The 19,727-nt window shown below is 39.4% G+C and overlaps 1 protein-coding gene across 4 annotated transcripts in view; it reads left to right on the forward strand.

Moving 5' to 3' along the window:
• Positions 1-19,727, forward strand: part of cabin1 (calcineurin binding protein 1) — a 31,209-nt gene that overhangs the window by 3,105 nt on the left and 8,377 nt on the right. Inside the window, exons 11-34 of one of the 4 annotated variants that reach the window (XM_087797486.1) lie at positions 4-134; positions 206-423; positions 489-561; positions 675-862; positions 962-1,099; positions 1,190-1,378; positions 1,469-1,711; positions 1,797-1,950; positions 2,024-2,139; positions 2,245-2,406; positions 3,114-3,320; positions 3,628-3,773; positions 3,907-4,168; positions 4,230-4,400; positions 5,096-5,185; positions 5,272-5,432; positions 5,497-5,705; positions 7,048-7,113; positions 7,688-7,861; positions 8,743-9,137; positions 9,939-10,052; positions 16,810-16,973; positions 17,051-17,147; positions 17,210-17,884. In XM_087797486.1, coding sequence (XP_087653612.1) covers positions 4-134; positions 206-423; positions 489-561; positions 675-862; positions 962-1,099; positions 1,190-1,378; positions 1,469-1,711; positions 1,797-1,950; positions 2,024-2,139; positions 2,245-2,406; positions 3,114-3,320; positions 3,628-3,773; positions 3,907-4,168; positions 4,230-4,400; positions 5,096-5,185; positions 5,272-5,432; positions 5,497-5,705; positions 7,048-7,113; positions 7,688-7,861; positions 8,743-9,137; positions 9,939-10,052; positions 16,810-16,973; positions 17,051-17,147; positions 17,210-17,884 — 4,543 coding nt within the window. The remainder of the gene's footprint in view (positions 1-3; positions 135-205; positions 424-488; positions 562-674; positions 863-961; positions 1,100-1,189; positions 1,379-1,468; positions 1,712-1,796; positions 1,951-2,023; positions 2,140-2,244; positions 2,407-3,113; positions 3,321-3,627; positions 3,774-3,906; positions 4,169-4,229; positions 4,401-5,095; positions 5,186-5,271; positions 5,433-5,496; positions 5,706-7,047; positions 7,114-7,687; positions 7,862-8,742; positions 9,138-9,938; positions 10,053-16,809; positions 16,974-17,050; positions 17,148-17,209; positions 17,885-19,727) is intronic. The other 3 variants (XM_087797502.1, XM_087797493.1, XM_087797510.1) reach the window with 3 other exon arrangements.

Below are 19,727 nucleotides of genomic sequence, written 5' to 3' on the forward strand. Positions count from 1 at the left end.
TAGGCTGAGAAAGTTTGATCCTGATGACGATGATGAGAGTCTGAGTAATCTTGAAGCTCTGTGCGATGGAAAGGAGGACGAACAGTCACCAAATGGAAGTTGCTTGCCAGACTCCGTAGAAAACTTGGAATCAGGTTTGTAATACTTCACATTTATAGTTTCTTGTTGCCACAATAATTTAAAAACTGTGTCATCTCTACTTCAGAACATCAAGAGGTCCACAACTTCATCCTAAATAATCTGAGTAATGGTGGGATTTTGGACCTGATGATACGTTATCTAAAAGCAGTCGGTCAAAGGTTTTTGAAAGACTGGCCTCGTGGACTGACAGCAGTGGTTCTGGACGTGTATCAGGCTTGGAGGAAACATAGCACTGGTCTTCCCAACCCATTGTTTCGAGAGAGTAGCGATCAGCACATCAAGGTATGAAATGCACACATGAAATAAAATCCTGAATCCTGAATATGTTGCAATGTTTTCTTTTCCAGGAAATTTTGGAAATGAGCCTAGCATGTATGGAGCTGCAGCTTGACCAATGGTTGAGCAAAAAAGGAAAGAATGGTGGGTACTAGAGCCCTGTCTTCTAAATAATCAAAAATACACACAAGACAGGGGATTATTCTCTACTTAGCCTCCAATATATCATTTTTCATTTGTCTTCTTTCTATTTCTAGCATCATCACGAAGAAACAGCCATGGCCCCGACAGTGACTCATCAGAGTCTGATTGTTATGGGCAGCATTTTCTGGGAGATTTGCTACTCTTGGCTCTAGGATCTTCCCAAAAAGATCTTTTTGGAGATGAATGGATGAATTTTACAGTCAGGGCTTTTTGGCTTAAAGCTCGATTTTTGGCCCTGCAGGTATTTGTCTTCAATGGATGTTTTTTTTTTTTTTTAATTTATTTATTATGATGTATACGGTTCAAGCTGTTGTGTTTAAGTATTTGTCTTGATTGACAGGGTGATATGGAGCTGGCTCAGGAAAGCTATGATATATGCACCGGACTCTTGCAGACGAAACAAAAAGACATCGATGGGAAATCTTGCACAATCAGAATGCCAAACCTCCGCCTAGATTCAGCCATTTCTGTAGAAGAGGTTTGTGCAATATGAGACGATAAATAGAAAGGATACAGGATCACTGTAAATGTACATGAAATATTATGGATTTCCTTGTGTTTTCACTAGATTGAGAAAAGACTGAAGTCTCTGGAACGGTGCCAGACTTTGGAGGAGATACAGCGCCTCTTTGAGTCAGCAGACTTTGAGTCTGTTGTGCGACTGTTGCAGCCTACATTTAATTATGGCAGCAGAAGCAAATCACTGGAGTTTGTGAGCTCTGCACCAGAACGCCCTGCTCAGCTAATATTGCTACAGGTAGCATCACAAATGTTAAATTCAAATAGGTCTACTGAGATCTCCTCAATTAAAATAGTTGTTGACATTCATTCTCCTATGTTTTTCCAGAATTCCCTGCTGAAAATCGAGGACTATCATCAGTGTTTGGAATCAAGTGAACTGGCTCTAAATGAAGCCCTGCTGCAGCTCAACTCTGGTCTAACCAGCTCTTTCCCTGTAAAGGAGGAGTGGGTCGGTACCATTAGAAAACTGCTTGATGGTGTTGAAGTCTGCTTCAACAAGGATTCAGAACTTCTGAAGAATGTCCTCCATGTGTCTACTCTGGCTCGTCTGGCAAATAACCTCATTCAGGTCAGAGTTCACAGAAAGAGACGCAGTTTCAAGGAGAAGACTGAGGTTATTCTAAAGAATTTGGATGTTTTCCTTCTATTTTCAGTTAATTGACCTCAGCATGTCCGTTTCCGATGATCCAAAAGAGCCATATTTCTTTTCTGTGCTGCCTTGGCTAATACTGTATCGGATCATCAAGCACGAGGAGGCTCAACTTGGCGGTTTGCTTCAACAGCAAATGTCAGTCTGCGATGATGACGGTCTGTTGGATTCTTTTTTCTCTTGTGGTGTTTGAACCGTGTGGACCGAGTGATCAATTCTGTTCTTCTTTAGATGACTCAGACTCTTCGCTGCTGCCATCCTCTCTAAAGCTTCTGAACACTGCACATGAATATTTGGGTCGTAGGTCCATGTGTATTCATTCAAATGGAGCTTTTCTAAAGTTCTTTGTAAGACGGATTTTGTATTTGCACAATATATCTATATTTCACAAATATTGTCACATTATATGCTACCTTTGTGTTAATAGTTTTACATGATTCTATGTTTTGTAGGTGAAGGTACTGGAGACTGAATTGGCCGCAGAAGCTAAAAATGACTCTCATCCCTACAAAGAAGACCTGGACATGGCCTTAGAACAATGCTTTTTCTGTTTATATGCCTACCCGAGTAAAAAGAGCAAAGCCCGCTTCCTTGAGGACCATTCATCCCCCCAGGTGAGAAACCTACACCTTTGAGCACTTTATTTGTTTTCATTACGCTTTTTTGAAAGTTTTAATCTATTTCAAATGTTTTCAAATGTTTTTATGACTTCAATGCCAACCTTCAGGATCAAGTACAATCATCTAAATAACATTCTAAAAAATGTGTATGTTCTCCCCCATGTTGGGTGTGTTTGCTTGGGGCACTCCGATGCACTCCAACCCCCATAAGGAAATAAGCAGCAGAAAATGAATGAATGAACGCTCTAAAAATATAGATGAAGCTTAATTTCGTAAACTTTTATTATTCCAAGAAATAAAGGAATGCACATAAAACATAAAGGCAATATTTGGAATAAATGGCAGGTAATTATCTTTGACAGAATGTTGGGCAGCTTTGAACATTATTGCATGTGGGAATCAATGACTCTGAATCTGGAGATATTCCACCATATATTCTATTTCAGAACAAGTAATCTAAGCCCCGAAATATGTGCTAAATTGAACAACATACGGCATGTATCAAATGTTTTACACCGTTCATGTTACTTAGTACATATGATTCATCGCCAGGTGGCAGCAACTCCCACTATTAGTTCTTGAGGCAAGCCGGTCAAATAATGTTGCACTCCTGTGCAGGATTCTCTGCCTCAGCCCCTTCACTGTGTTGAGACGTCTGAAACATGAATGGCTCTCTAGTAAATTTCAACAATTTGTTGCAGGTTGAGCTACTGTGGACTGATGCCCTCTTCATGTTCCATCACTTCAAACCAAAGACACTGCCTGAGTTTGACAGTTACAAAACAAGCACAGTGTCTGCTGACCTGGCAAATCTGCTCAGGCGATTTACAAGCATGGCTCCCACGAGTGACGTCCCCACACTCACTATGGAGGAAGTAGCTGACTACATTGAAGGCTTGATGGAGAAGGTTGTTTATTTTCTTCATAAAAAAAAAAAAATCCCATCTTAAAGATTTGCTGTTTGTACTTGGGGGGAGGGGGGGGTGTATAGATGTCATATATTCTGACAGGTTGATGCAAACACTTCAGTTGCATTAAATATACACACACAATTTTAATTAAAATAGTGGTTTTCTGAAAGTCTATTAAATATATGTTCTTAGTCTGCCCACATAATCTATGTATGCTGGTGAATTAATGATTGTCAATAACTTTACTTTCCTCAAGTTGAAATGAGAATTTTCTGAATTATAATGTGCATATGCTTTCTTCAAGGTACCGTGCCTTCCCGAGGGTTCTGCCCCTGCACCTCCAATCATTAATGAGGTCTATTACTTGTTGGCAGATTATCATTTTAAGAACAAAGAGCAGTCCAAAGCCATCAAATTTTATATGCACGACATCTGTGTCTGTCCCAACAGGTATGGTTGGTATTATATACTTTTAGAACTGAATTCTCATTTATATAAATGAATATAATGGGTGTAGAACCTTGCTGTTGGTGCTACAGTTTGTGTTATAAGGCTATAGAAATACATTGCTTATTGTCCACAGGTTTGATTCTTGGGCTGGGATGGCTCTAGCCAGAGCAAGTCGGATCCAGGAGAAGCTAAACTCCAATGAGCTCAAGAGTGACGTACCTATTTGGAAACACTCTCAAGCTGTTCTTAATTGCTTCAAGCGGGCACTGGAGATCGACGGCTCCAACTTGTCTCTCTGGATTGAGTATGGAACCATATCATACGCTCTGCACTCATTTGCTTCACGTCAGCTCAAGCAGTGGAGTAATGAGCTCCCTCCAGAGGTGGTAAAACAGGTAGGTAAAGACTGAATTCAGGGTAAAGATCAAGTGATGTTTGATTGTGTTTTTCTTTCAGATGATAGAGAGGAGAGACTCCATGTTGGAAACAGCATTTCGGTGTTTTCAGGGAGCATCACGTTGTGAAGGGGACAGCGATGAAGAAGAGTGGCTCATTCACTATATGTTGGGAAAGATAGCGGAGAAACGCAAACACCCTCCAATGGAATATTTGCAGCTTTACAAAAAGGTAAACCTATAAGAGTGGCGTAATATAATAAGGTGATGCATGTGGGACTGGAGATAACTTTCTCAGTAATTTTCTCTTGAAAAAAGTCAGAAATTGTGTTTAGTCAATGAATGCATTGGGAAAAATTAAGAACAAAAAATATATATTTGGTAGTATTTGTGCCTGATATCATTAGCCACATGGTTGTATGATTTAACAAATGATGCAGTTGAAAAAATGATCGAACAATTTAACTTAAAAGCTTTTTTTTATGATTGTCAAGTAAATATCGGTTTTATTAATGGATTTTTTTATGATTAATGACAATAGAACCCATTTACAATTTGGTACTACTTCTTTCACAATTAAAAAAAAAAAGAGAAATCTTGGAAAGGCGTTTTCCCAAAATGCCTCTGACCATTTAAAAAAGACCATGGTTTGCTGGGCTTCCAGACTCCTAACTGCTGCTTTTCTGCTTTAACTAATGCTTAAGGTGTTCGGTTAAAATCAATTTAGTTTTGTTTGTTTTTTAACATATTTACTCCTATTGTAATTTGTTTGAATAATCAGGGAGTTTGTGTACTCTATTTTCTACCTTTTGTATTTGTCGGGACTTTTACTATAGGAGAAGCCGTGGACAATTGCATGACAATATTATCTTTCCAACAATTGTAGTGTAAAAGTTTTTCTCATATATTTTCTAAACTATCCCTTAGGCCGCCAACTATCTGCATGAGGAAGCTGCCAGGTACCCACGGAAAATCCATTATCACAACCCACCTGACCTCGCAATGGAAGCCTTAGAGGTACAACCTAAATATTCTTATATTCAGAATATTTTAAAATCTTTACTAAAGCCATTAAACTGTTCTTCATTACCTTTATTTCTTAGTTGCATTTCCGTCTGAGTGCTACAATTTTAAAACTACTTGAGGCTAATAAACCAGATCTGAAACATGAGGAGTTGTTCAGTTTGCTGGTGGAGTCGGGCACAGGAAAATTTGCAAGAGGGGAGGAAAAGAGCATGCCGAGCATGCCCAGGTCTAATGAAAAGTAAGCCCAAGTGAAAATTATATTTGTCAATCAAATATTCAAATTATTTGCCTTTTTGTTGCAGGGAAAAATCTGTCTCTGTGATGGATGAAGACTTTAATAGCTCCTCAGTCGGCATCGGAAACGTTCGTTGCTCGTCACTTCCATCTGTGGCCACTCCAGGTCTGACATCACCTCCTTATGTGGCCACGCCATTTGACCATGATTACGCCAAACGCAAAACACTTCGACGGCAGCAGTGGCAGCAGCGGCATGAGGAACGGCAGGCCGATGGTACAGTCCCAGACTTAGACACTGTCTCTGGGGTTGGGCCCTTTGCCCATTTTGCACTGGGACAGCGCGCCACTGGGGTGCTTTGGCTGCTAATCACATGATATGATGGCTTTGGCTTCAGTTACTCTGAGCCCCTGCTAACTTGGGGATTGGGATGTGGTGAAATGGGCAATATGGCTGCCAATATTAGCCTTTCTAGAAAACTGCACATGTATCTTTTTAATAGCTGCATTCTAAGGCATAGTTGACTTGGTATGTAATTCAAAGACATCTATAATTCAAACTAATTTACACAGGAATGAAAATGAATAATAGAATATGCATTACTTTCAATAGTAGTCCAAGAGAAGAGCAAAGGTGACAGCATTCAGATCTCTTAAACCAATCATTTGAAACACTTTCAACAAGCATTTATTCTCAGTCCAGATTCTTTTAAGGTATAATAACAGTATGTGAGGAATTTCCCTATATTATTTAATATGACAATTATTTTTTCCTTTCCTGGGTTTTTCACACCATAAAGACATATGTAATTCCCAAGTTCATATTTTTCTGACCGTTGGTATTGAAGCAATATTTGCATGTTCTTATCTTTTAAAAAGTGAAATGGGTTTCTACTTTATTTGTTTCCTCATTTATGGAAGCCACACTTTTTGCTTGAAGGGAATAAGTACATCTGTGATTATCACATGTAGCTAAAACTGACTCTGTTCCACCCACCCCATGTGTCATCTTAAGCGTGTATACTGTATTTCACAGCCATATTGCCCATGATGCCAGTTTTATCACCCCTTCCAGATTCCTTCCCACCAACCTACCTGCCTGCTACCTCTTTTGCCTGCCTGCTTTCACCACCTGCTTTGTCATTGAGATGCATGTAGTTCTAACAGGGTGATTGTCATCACTTCTGTGCATAGTCCACAATCACAATACACAAAGGGTGTGTGATGTGATCGTATTTGATTTTATTTTGGAGTGAGCTAAATTTTGACATTGTGTTTCCTGAGGTCCCAAATTCATAAACTGTTCCTCGAATACTTGAGCCTATAAGACCTCTGTCTACCCTGTTTTTCCCTCTTTGTTCACTCTCTGCTGGTGAAGCGGGTTCAAATATTTCTTTAATCATTATTGTAGACTGTGATATTGGGCACAGGTTTAGTGGTCTTTTGTGAGCACAGATTTTCCACATGTACCAAACAAGTGGAGTCAGTTTTATCAAGTTAAAGATCTAACAGATTATTTTTCTTGCTTATCTTCTTTAACACGTGTATAAATGAAGATATTTCAGAAATACATGTTTGCATGAACTTGTTGTAAAACCAGCCTCCCCATATCTCAACAGCCTCCCCAGTGTTTGACCATGATTACTGCTTGTCCAGGTCTGCAATGAGGCTGGCTTCCCTAAATGGTACTGCTCTCAAAACCCTCCCAACACTTTCAGAGGATGTTCCTTCAGTCTACTGTTAACTCTAGAGTTATAGCATTCCACATGCAAGTTTGTTTTTTGTCTGCTCACTGGCGCCTTTCATAAAAGGCTCTTTATAATATATAGCAAATGTTCCCCTTATTGTGCGCTCACTTTTTGCCCAAAAACATTTTCCATTGTTTCTCAGCTCAACGTTGGATTTTTTTCAACTTACGAATCCACTTCATCTATTACAACTCATTTAGTCCAACAAACCTACAAATTGAACACTGTACTTATATTGTCCATCCTGCTTAGTTTTTGAATGTTTTAAAATGCTGCCTCGTGCAGGTTATTCATCCATTGCTATGAATCAGTCAGCTATACAGTAACATACCAGTGGTGATGTTTATGAGGGAAATGGACAAATTCTCTAAAAATGTTGACACGACGCACACATCTATAAGTGTATTTATGGAATTTGAATTTAAATAACAATGACTGAAGCATATTGATACTTATTAAGATATGTTTTATCTTGGTCTGAATTGAATCTCCCTGTGTTTTACTTTGTCAGACCAAAGTCAGGACAGCGAGGTGGTGATGCTGTCTGACTCCAACTCCACTCAAGATGCCTTTACTGACCCTACAAGCTCACAAGACAGCATCCACAAACCGGCCTCCATTAAGACTAGTTCATCATCCGAAAGCACAACTCCAGTGAAGGAAGGCCAAACTGCTGAGGAAATGGGTATGAAGATTTTATATTTGTGAAAAAGATCTTTTTTCATAAGATTTAAAATCAAATAGACATTTAGTGTAATTTTAATTACTCATACGTTTTTGCAGCATATAGTCAACTATACTGTACTTATCGTCATATGACTTGTATTCTTCTTGTCTACTTATGTGATTAAGTTTTCTTGACGACTATATTTTGTCGTAGTTTTTATTGATGACAACACTGGACTACATACTGAGGACATTCTTGACTGTCTGTGTATGTTATCATGGCATAAAACCACATATAATGCTACAGCCAATTACAGGTTGGTTCCTGATTACATGATTAACCTGCAAACCCTTGGCTCATTGGTTGCAGAGTTGCCACATACCACATGAGCATTTGTAGTTCATGAAACAAAACAAGAGCTCAAGACTAACGGGTTTTGTTTCTGTTTCTTGTTTTATCTTCCTTGTTACTTCAAATCTCAAGTCCGTCAGTTTTTGAAATACAAAATACTGCCCCTTAATGGTCATGTGACACTTACACACTCTGGGCGTGTTGTCTAGACCTTTTAGTTGACTTTGTGAAGAACATTGTTAAAATGATAGCTAGAGAGTTCTACTACATGAGTCATGACAGTTAAAAATAAACCTATCATTACAGAAAATATGGAAGATTTAATATACTTTAATAGAAGAATAAGAAGTGCTGCTTTAATGTCTGTCGTTCACATTTCTGTGTATAACCGTTGTTAAATAAAAGTACCAAACACAGCATGTCTAATCTTTATAAAAGAAACTTAAAGATCTCTCAGCAGGTATATCGGTCTGTTTGTTCCCCTTCATTAGTGTGAACTGGCTATCCACCAAACTTGCATAATGAAAATGACATTTCTTTTCTTCCAGCATTATGTGGTGTAGTTGAACAGACGGAAGTCCAGGTAGAGGAGAAGATTATCCAGGAAGTTGTGGATAACATTATTGTGATACTTCCAGAGACTCACAGACCATCAGCAGAAACGAGTCAAATTCCACTTCCTATTCCCACCACACCAACAAAGACATGCTCCTCTCAACAAGCTGCTCCTCAAACCCCAGTTAGTGACAGCAAGAAGAAGCAAGAACCCCCATTTGAGGTTATCGAGGTTCCCAAGGCCCTACCTGCTGACCGGGTGGAGCAGAGGAGAATGTTGGTGGAAATGTGTGTACGCAGTCTTTTCCTCTGCCTCGGTCGCTTCCCTCAGCATTACAAGAGTCTCTATCGCTTGGCTTTTTTCTACTCCAGCAGCAAAACCCACCAGGTCAGTCGATCTCTCATGTTACAACACATCTTTAAGGTATAATAAAGGTGGCATTATGAAACATTTTTCATTAAGAACCTTCAAGGATTTGCTGGACAACTAATTTGCACAACTAATTAAACATTAGTAGTTGACCACTTCTTAAATAATTAGTGAAAATGACTAAATCTTGACACACTATTTTTTTTAGCTAAGTTGCAGAAACGGCCTCTGCTAGCTTCCAAAGCTTGGTGGGCAGAGGTGTGTGTGGGTGGTGGCGCAGTGCTCTCACAGCTAGTTTGGCAGAGCGTCACTGTGGTGGCATCTCTCTGTCAGCGCTCTGTATGTTGGATCATTGAATTGTAGTCTCTAATTTTGATTTAATGTTAACCTAGTTTCATATCGATTTATTTTTACTTCTATAGTTATCTTTGACCTACATAAAATGACTTGTATTATTCTCAATGGTAATCTTAAGATAAAGCAAATCTCATATTGACACCTTAATAACCCAACATTTCTTTATTATTAAGTAGGCATATGGACACTACCATGTTTCTGCACTGAAGGGAAATTGGCCAGACTTGGTGCTGTTTGAACTAATGTAGTGTCTTCTTTTCCACTAACATTTATAATAGCTGTTGATGAGCAACATGGATTTGTGAGTCACCAAGCTGTGAAAATTAGCAGCAAACTACAAATGAGCATTGTTTTGTTCAGAGAAGTAATACCCTCTGCCAAGATGTGATCATTTATTGTCAGTCTATGTAAAGCGGGGGAATACTGCTCGCTCTTCCATTCATGCATTTATTTATCTTACAGAACCTACAGTGGGCACGAGACGTGTTGCTAGGAAGTGGTGTCCCATGGCAACAGCTGAAGCACATGCCAGCACAAGGACTTTTCTGTGAGAGAAACAAGACAAATCTTTTCAATGTAAGTCAAAGGTCATATTACCTGTACTAGTTTATCTTTTGTCGCAGTGTCACATTTTTCCAGTATATCATGGACACTGTAATCTTGAAATATTTGATTCAATTAAACACAAAAATAATGTGTTGTATTATTTTCCTATAACTATAAATAATGGTTAGACCAGGTGACTCGGATCAGGGAGTGTACCCACAATCTGTTCACCAGTCCATAATCTGGATCTATACTGGAAGTGGCAAGTAGTTGCAGTGTACAATGGCAGCACCAAAAGCTCCTGTGAACAGATTGTACTAGGAGTGTGCGCCAGGTCTAAGCTGACACTCTGCAGTTCTCTGGCTCCCACTGGGCTCTCATTGAGCCCCGTCTGGAAGGGAACCTTCTGCCCTGGCACACCAACTGTAAAAGATTCACTGTTCCCCTCGACCAAATCTCGCTCACCAATGTTGAACAATGCACGCCTTAGTTGCCCCGTAGACGGGTTCGCTCTACCTCCCTCAATTGGTCATTTTAAAAGAAATGTATATATTTTGGATTACTATTACTGATACATCTAATGAATTTAAAATCCAACTCCTACAACATCAAAAAAGCCCTTAGATGAGCGAGTCTTTCTTGTCTGACACTTTCATCGTCGATAAATGTTGAACATGCTACTTGGTGACTAAAAGTATTTCTAAAATCAACTAAACAAAGCTACAGCATATACGTACTCAATTAAAAGTTTCTGTTTCCAAAGTTAGCAAAAGCAATAAAAATGAATTGATAAAGATTATCATAAAGTAGCTTGTTTTGTATAAAAATGATTGTTTTAGAACTCGTAAAAAGGTTATGTTCCGTAAATTATTTACAACCCAGCTTCTACATATTGCTGGACATGTGGATGGTGCAGCCGCGCGTGTTTTGAGCAAACAATGCAGAGCTTTTTTACAAGCCTTTTTTTTTTGTCATGACAAATTGAGTTAGAGAAAAGAGAAAACTAAAGAAAATCTCCCTTACGCCGCTTGAGACACAGCGTCAGGGCTGCATTCACACTGTAGGGGCCCCCTACGCTGAATAGGGCTGGCAAGAACCCTCGACTGTATTTATGTGGGAGATCATGATGTCGGCTGACTCGGGTCAATACACTGTTCTGGTTCTCTTGGATCTGTCCTCGGCCTTTGACACGGTTGATCACCAGATCCTGCTGAGAAGACTGAGGGAGGAAGTGGGACTGTCTGGGTCTGTGTTACAGTGGTTCTCGTCATACCTTTTTGGGCGCAGTTTTAGTGCATCGGCCAATCAAATGGGGTCTGAATCGGCAGATCTGTTGTGTGGAGTCCCTCAAGGTTCTGTTCTGGGTCCTTTATTGTTTTTGCTGTACTTGATTCCCCTCGGTAAAATCATTCAGATATTTCCTGATGTTTCTTATCACATTTTTGCTGATGACATCCAGCTCTACTGCTCTTTTGATCCAACTGAGCCCCGGAGGCTGAACAGCAATGGCTGAGTGAAAACACTTTGCAGCTAAATGTGGACAAAACTTAAACTCTGGTTATTTCTCCTGATGATCAGATTCCAGGGTTTAGTCAGTACTTGGGTGACTTAGGTCAGTCAAACTGAGCCTGAGAAACCTGGGTGTTGTATTTGATAAAGACATGTCTCTTGTTCAACACTGCAGAAAACTGACCAGAAACCGTTTCCTTCAACTGAGAAAAATCTCTAAACTTACATTAAAATGTTGTCACACCGTGATCTGGAGCTTGTAATCCATGCGTTTGTGTCTTCTCGCCTGGACTTTTGTAACAGTTGGTTTTCATGTCCTAACAAGAAGGAGCTGTCTCGCCTGCAGTTGATTCAGAACTCTGCAGCGAGAATTCTGACCCGCTCAAGTAGAAGAACTCGCATTTCTACGATCCTTAAAACTCTTCACTGGCTTCCAGTTTCTTTCAGGATCAACTTTAAAATTCTGGTTCTTACTTTCAGAACTATTCATTGTCAGGCTCCTCCTTACATCAGTGATCTGATCCAGCCTTTCACCCCAGCTCGGGCTCTGAGGTCTGTGGATCAGAATCTACTGATGGTTCCTCGCACACGGTTCAGGACCAGAGGAGAGAAATCTTTCCAGGCTGTTGCTCCTAAGCTTTGGAACGATCTTCCTCTCTCTTCGCGCTTGATGGAGTCTACTGACTCCTTCAAGAAACATCTTAAGACGTTTTTATTTGTTCAGGCTTCTCCTTAATTTTCTGGAACTCCTGTTGTGTTCTCAGTTTTATCTTGACCTTTAAAGTATATACTTTATTGAATATTGTTTTGATTGTTTAAGCGCTTTGTGCCCCTGGTCTGGAAAAGTGCTATATAAATAAAAATTACTTGGTTACTTACTATTAACTCTGTGTGACAGAAGAAAATAAATATATATTTGTAAGCTATTTATTCTTTGTTTAATAATTAAACTTTTAATTATAACTTAAAGATATAAACTCTATTTAAAAATAATAAAAAAAATTGTCAACAGTAATTTTTGCAATTACATATTTAAGACATTTTCTAAAAAATATTGAATATTGACACTATATTGAATTACAAATGTAGATTATTTTTGTTCTTTGTATACATTTTTCCAATATTATTATTATTTTCTTTTGTCAATTTGTTTGTCTAGCTTGACAGCCCTCACATCAAGTGGCCACTTTTTTAGTAGCCCAACCCTGGGCTAAAATGTCATTATTATATTTATATTTTGAAATCAAAGAAAACTCCAGAACTACCTAAAATATCCAATAAATGTTTGTTTTATGGGCTCATGCCATTTTTTTGGGCAAGTTCATTCTTCTCTTTAGACGAAACTCTGTGGCTTCTGATCATTAACCCCTTATCATTTATTTAACTTTATCATCCCGCTTGAACTTTGTTCCCGTCTAATCCTGCCATTATTGACGGACAATTTCCCAGCTTTCTTGTACGGCTTTGTTTTTCTTAGGGGTGGATTGTTGACTGAATGGATTGATTCAGCATTTGCAAGTTCCAATCGGTGCAAGCATGTTCTTGGCTGTCTGATATAAACATTTGTGAAGGTCTATACTTTTTAATTGCTGAGCAGCCGGAGGCATATCCTTGAATTATAAAATAACAAACTGTGCTTTATTTTTTTCATTCATTTTCTCTTGCAAACTTACTGGAGGTTGTTTCCGATTGTGTCAGTAAAGTTTATTTTTCAGGCTCCACGCTCATGCTGCCTTAAAGGTGACTGAACGCCCCTCCCCCTGGATGTTATTCTATCTGCTCATTTTCTCTCTGCACTCGTTCCGTTTCCTTATTACTCTCTCACACACTCTCGTGTTTGTGTGTGGAGTGTGTGGGTGTGTTTTACTGGGCGGGAGTTTCTCCGCCGGCCTGCGATTGGCTGAGCGAAGCCTGCCAGTGTTGTCAGTAGTCCGTGGATCGTGTGAGAACGCGGGCGGAGGAGGGGCGAGAGAACTCCAGCGAGCTGGGGTCAGGGGAGAGTAGAGATGGAGTGCGTGGGTGTTTTTGTTTTGAGATGGCAGGGTTTGAAAGCGGGCGAGGAAGGAGTCAGCTTTCCTGTCAGTGGTATACGGAAGCTATAGGCCCTGACTCTTGCGCAGATTCTCCTCTTCTTCCCAGCGTTGCTGCCATTCTCTCTCTTCTCCGATCCTTGACTGCCGAGTGCAGCCGAGCTTCCCTCGCCTTCTCTTCGGCAACTCTCGCTGCTGTTGCTTCCAAACCCTGGCCAGCCCTGGCTCTTGGATCGTGAGGCTGTCAGGGTGGAGGCACTATGATGCTCGTGCTGCAACCTCCAGCAAACTACAGTCCAAGAGAGTACAAACACAGCCAGCCAGGAGTAGCAGTCTTTGGTAATGGTAAGTTTGGTCTGTCTCGGATAAATGAAGAAGTCTGTTTGAATTTCTGGCAACAATTGTGGACTATATGTTGTTATTGTGTGAAAAGTGAACACATTCGTAGTGGTGCTCGATGTAAATGTGTGATCTTTGAACACTGAAACTGATGCACACGTTGAGATACATCTTATATTTCTGTTTTGAAGGAGGATATTTGTGACCTGGAGCCTTCCTGCAATTGTGTTCATGTTTAGAAAGAAGATAAAGTACACAGTAGATTAGGAACTTCTCATTGAAAGATTAGCCCAATGCTGGATTTTCTTTTTAAATTCTTATTATAATCACTAGTTTAGTTGCCCAGTGTCATGTATTTGTTTTTTTACTCTGTTCTTTCTTTTTCACATCTCTCTCTCCCGCCAGATATTTACCAGAAAGCTTACATTTTTGTTAATGTCTTGCAAATCTGCTTTAGCTGTTGTGCTACATCATAATCTGTATAAAGCCATGGATTTGCTTTCCCTAAAAAGATTTGCCGTTATGATGGTTTTGAAAGGTCTATAAATGACTCCCCCCTTCCATTACATATTATTGCCTAATGTAAGTGTACCCTTCATCATACTTGTGTGTTGTTGACTGATTAAGAGCATTTCGGTGCTTGTAAGTGCATTACAAGGACCATCGAAGTGGAATTGCATGGTGTTTTCTATATTTTGATTCACCTTATGGAAGTGTCTCTTTTTTTTTTTTTCAAAGTATAAGGTTGAGTGTTTTTTCTGTGAATATTCCAAGAAGGAACCCTTTATGGCAAGCTTTTGCATTTCTTTTTTGGTTAACCTTTCTCAGATGTTTTATTTTTTTGTGGTAAATTAATTATTATTAATGATCGCTCACTTGAATCCATATACTTACTTTTTTCTTAAAATCTTCTTGGCATGTTGGCATGCCGGGAGTTAATAGGCCATGTCATAGGCCCTGTTAAACCAGGGCAGAAGTTTTTTAGGTCAGCAATTATTTGAAAACACTTTAATGGTAGAAAAAATGTAACTTGGATGGAGTCAATTGAACTTGTTTTTACCAAAAGACTGCAAGACATTTGAGGATGCAGGTTTTCTTGTGCTTGAATTTTATTTTATGCCTCTGGAAGATTTAAAATATTTATTTAGAGTCTGAATTGCTCTTGTCACAATACGTATAACAACTAGTGGTTTCAAGGTATGTAGGTAAGGGAGGTAAGTGCTCAGGCAGTGTAAGGGTGGATGCTGTGAGGGGAAAAAATAAATTCTGAAAGAAAGGCAAGAAAAATTAACAAATTTAAATAAATCTTAAACAAGGATGGTGTATTACGACTACAGTTGAATTGTGCATAATAAAAGAAGTGTAACTTCCACGCCGCGCCAACAACGAAAACTGGAGCCCAAAGTTGAGCATGTGAAGTAACGAGTGTCAAGCCTCTTTAGATCGTAATATTAAATGTGTTCAGTTTTTGACTAAATAATTAGTTACAGCACAAAAAGTAGTTACCAACATTGCATTGGTGTTGTACAAAGATGACGTATAAAAGATTACACATGTTTATTGTCTCCACTGATTTAATGTTGGATTGTTTGAACTATATTATTAGCAACTTGTTTTGTTATCTTGTCTTCTCCAGAGACTTGGTAAATGTTGCCTGACAAACTGTAGCCATCTGTTCATATCACCAGGAACTCTGGTGTTTCACTCGACAATATAGCCATCTTATAAGTTCCATATTATGCCGTCATCTTTGTAATGTGTCATGCACATTGGTGGACCACTGGGGCTCAGTCTCCTTTGGAGTTCACCATATGCACTGTCACCTAGAGAGCTTCAGAATGCAGGACTCCTTTGCCTTCCCTGCAGCGACGACTCTGGCAAAAGCCCCCTCGTCACCCTATTTGAAAAGGAGGGCCGGGATTTGGCAGCCAGTCGTCCGGTCTGTTGCTTGGACAGAAGTCAGCACTAATGAGGCTGCCTATTATCTGCTCCCAGAGAAAAAAGTTTCCTCCCACTCCACTCCTGTGTCTCTCCAACATCCTGATCTCCTTACTAGGCCTTCTCTAAATATTGCTTTTTAGTTTCTCGTATCTGTGGAGTGAATGCCATTCATTTTATCTTGTCAACCTCCAAAACAAAATTTTGTGTTCTAGGTAATAATTTGTGTTCGAAACAACAAGTAATTTCATTGTAAGATTCTATTGATCCTATTGATCATTTGGTCATTATTTAAAATATAACATGCATCATGATTGGAATTGGAACAGGTGTGCATGAAGGATGTTCATTATTATTTATTTGTATTATTATTATTATTTAGTGGACACATTATACCATGAATTAACATTTCAAGTTAAAACATGGAACATGTAGCTATTGGAATAATCATGTTAATGAAGGCTTGAATTCAGATTAAAGCATCATTGAAGGGGGAAAGGAGTGATTCTCTGTTTCCACATTACAAAACTGGAAAGATTGACTTTTTATACACTGTGATTAGATTTGAACTACGCCCTTGGCAAAAGGTTTATTTTACATCAACTTTAAATTTTTTCTTTCTTCATTGATTTCTTTCATACTTTTTTTGCTTTATTAGAATAAAGAGGCATTTTTCTAATCTACAATTAAAATGGCTGTTTTTGATTCGTTCAAAAGTAATGCAAACCGGATTTAACCATGAAAACTTGATTTTGAAGCTCCTACCTCCTCCTGCTGAAAACCAAAACAGTTGATTCCTTGCACCTTTAAAATTTGTGTGTATATGTATGTATGTATGTATTTATGTATTACCCTTCTAAGATCTTACGCAGTGTCGGAGAGAGTTGAATTAAATGTAACAAGATAAATGTCATCCCGGTTTGCAATCGGAAGGAAAAGAACACTGTTAAAAGCTCTTTCTCTCCGTACAGGGCATCTGGCGTATTCCAGTGGATGAAATTGACCGCCCAGGAAGTTTTGCCTCTCATATGAACAGATCCATTGTCCTCTTGCTTGATGTCTTGTCTCAGCTGAAGGATCAAGACACTCTCCTGAAAGTTTCTTTTATGCTGCAGAGAACCCCAGACCAGGGAAAGTAAGTAAGACTATCTGCAACTTTCGTTGTTCCAAATCTAAGTTTGCGACACACTGCCACTCTTCTCTCCCCTTCAGGAAGTATTTACGTGATGTTGATCGTCAGGTTTTGGCCAAAAGAGCATTTTTTCTAGCTATTAAAGTCCTGGAGGACAATCTGAACAATCTGACAGGGGTAAGAAGTCGAGCTCAGTTAACAAGCATAAATGTACAGTATTTTAACAATGCCTATTTTAGGTATCTGAGCTGCTTTCCAAAACACCTGTCACCTCCATGGGGGAGATGACGACAACAGACACTTCTAAGAGGCCGACTTCAGTGGACGGCAAGCATGTACTGCCCAAAAAGCTCACAGAAGGAGTCGGTGCTGCTGACCATAGACCCAGCGACTCGTCTCAAACACAAACCCTGCCACCACTTTCAACAGAAAAAGGAGCAGCAAAGGTCGCGGAGATTTACCCTGGCAAGATGGATGTCATTAAGGGTGAGGGACACAGAATAGTAACAGAAGAACCAATGGATCTGGACTCAGGACTCTGGAGGAAGCCCACAACACTAATAGATTCTCAGGGTAATGAAACGCGTATTGAGACCTTGATAGGTTCTAAGGAGCATCAGAAAGGAACGGACAGCATTCGGACACCAGAGCTCTCTCTGGAGGAGCTCAGTATTAGTTCCCGGCAGCAGCAGCTTCAAGCATCAGTAGTCAAGGTCAATCTGGCAGCCGGCAGCACAGATCAGGGTTTACAACGACGGCCCAACAGGAAAAGGAAGCTTATTGAGGACGTGGAGTCTGGAAAAACCCTCCTGCTTGATGCCTACAGAGTGTGGCAGCAAGGGCAGAAGGTGATGACATACGACCTTGGCCGCATTGAAAAGATAATGTCAGAGACATACATGCTCATAAAACAGGTAAATATAAATGTTCTTCTTTTGGGTTACACGTCTGTGAAGAATGATGCTGATGCTGAGATAGTGTGCGTTCAAAGTGTATTACATAATTGCGTCCAAAAGTAGCTCTTGGGAAACCCCTCTTTGAAGTAAAATGCTGCGTGCACTTCAGTTTGCAAATATTGAATCAGAACAGAACTTGGGTGAGATGACCAGATATTGAATCGCCATACATCGTGACCTGGAAACTTTGTTGAACTGGGTTTTGCCAATTTGCTCGAATGATGTGGTTTTATGAAACGTATGTGCTCTTTGTCTCATTGATCATCATACACCAACACCAATCAATTAGTATTGAGGTCCCTTTTGTAGCACAAAGAATCCAATTACGTAAAAGCTTTCACTCGGATGTGAAAGTGAAAACCTCACACTGCATTAATGGTGTAAAGAATGCTCGTCTATTTAAACATGTGTTTCTGTAGCTGTGAATAACATTTACTCCACCATTGGTGTATAATACGTGATAGATTGTGTACTCGGTTATTTTTAGTAAGTGTCCAATGGAATCCATTTTTCTAGATCAGGGGTCGGGAACCTATGGCTCGCGAGCCAGGTGTGGCTCTTTTGATGATTGCATCTGGCTCACAGATTTCGGCTTTTCAGATAAAACATAAAATATTATCACTTGTTGCAGGGGTGGGCAATACGTCGATCGCGATCGAAGCTGTTGCGAGTAGATCGCGTGATTTAATAAAATATGATATAAGAAAATAGTAAAGAGAGCTCTGATTGGCTGCTGTGCATGTCAATCAAATGGTTATTGTGCCGATTGGTTGAAAATTTGATTGACATGCACAGCAGCCAATCAGAGCTCCTGCCTCTTCCACTGAACGCACGGAAAAGATCATATGAATCGAGAATAAAAAGAGCAAAACGTGCGACAGTCATTTTACGCAATTCAGAAAAACGATATAGAATTATAAGCTTGTTTTTTTTAAATAATATATCGAACAAAATAATGCGCGTTTGATCGCTTCAGGTTCTTCTCTACGAGAGTCACAGAAACATGACGTCAGGTCCATCAAAGTTAAGCTGCAGGTTTCAATGAAAGTGCAACAAATGCTGGTTTTCCTTTTGTGATCGCGGTCCTTAAAACACACTTGCATTAATACACCATCACATGATGACTATTTGTAAATTACCTTTATCTCACGAATGTAATAAGAATACGCAGAAACACAAACACGTTAAACAGGTGCAGGTGAGACACACATTCTAATGACGTCAGAGACGATCAGACAAAGCGATGATGATGTGAAGTTACTGATGAACAGTTTTATTCTCGTTAAACTTCATCTGAAATGTAATTAATCCACTTGTGTGATTCATATCAGACATGTTTAAAATTAACAAATATAAACTGTTAGTTTGAATTCATGTTTTCATTTGTTTTTGTTTTTTCATGATCACAGAAATGGAGAAATTTTAGTCTTGTGCTTCATTTAAATATGATGGACATATTGAAATGGAGGCATGGAAAGGGATGAACCCGTCTGAATTCTTTGTTGATTTTGATGAACAAAGGAAAAGGGCTTGAATTTGTGTCAAGCACAGATTCTTACATCTGAATATTATTTATATGGCTCTCACTGAAATAAATTTCCAAATATTTTGCTTTCATGGCTCTCTGAGTCAAAAAGGTTCCCGACCCCTGTTCTAGATCTTCTTATTATACAAACCCAACCGAAGCTCTATAAGTTATTGATGATCTTGATTCAGTCCACACCAGCTTTAGGAGTCGTACTGGGCTACTAATCAATCTTGGACATTGTGCAGACAAGTATAGGGAAAAGAGTAGCTGCTA

The sequence above is a fragment of the Callionymus lyra genome, chromosome 1 (genome assembly GCF_982586985.1).
Source record: "Callionymus lyra chromosome 1, fCalLyr1.hap1.1, whole genome shotgun sequence".
NCBI classification, from domain to species: domain Eukaryota; kingdom Metazoa; phylum Chordata; class Actinopteri; order Syngnathiformes; family Callionymidae; genus Callionymus; species Callionymus lyra.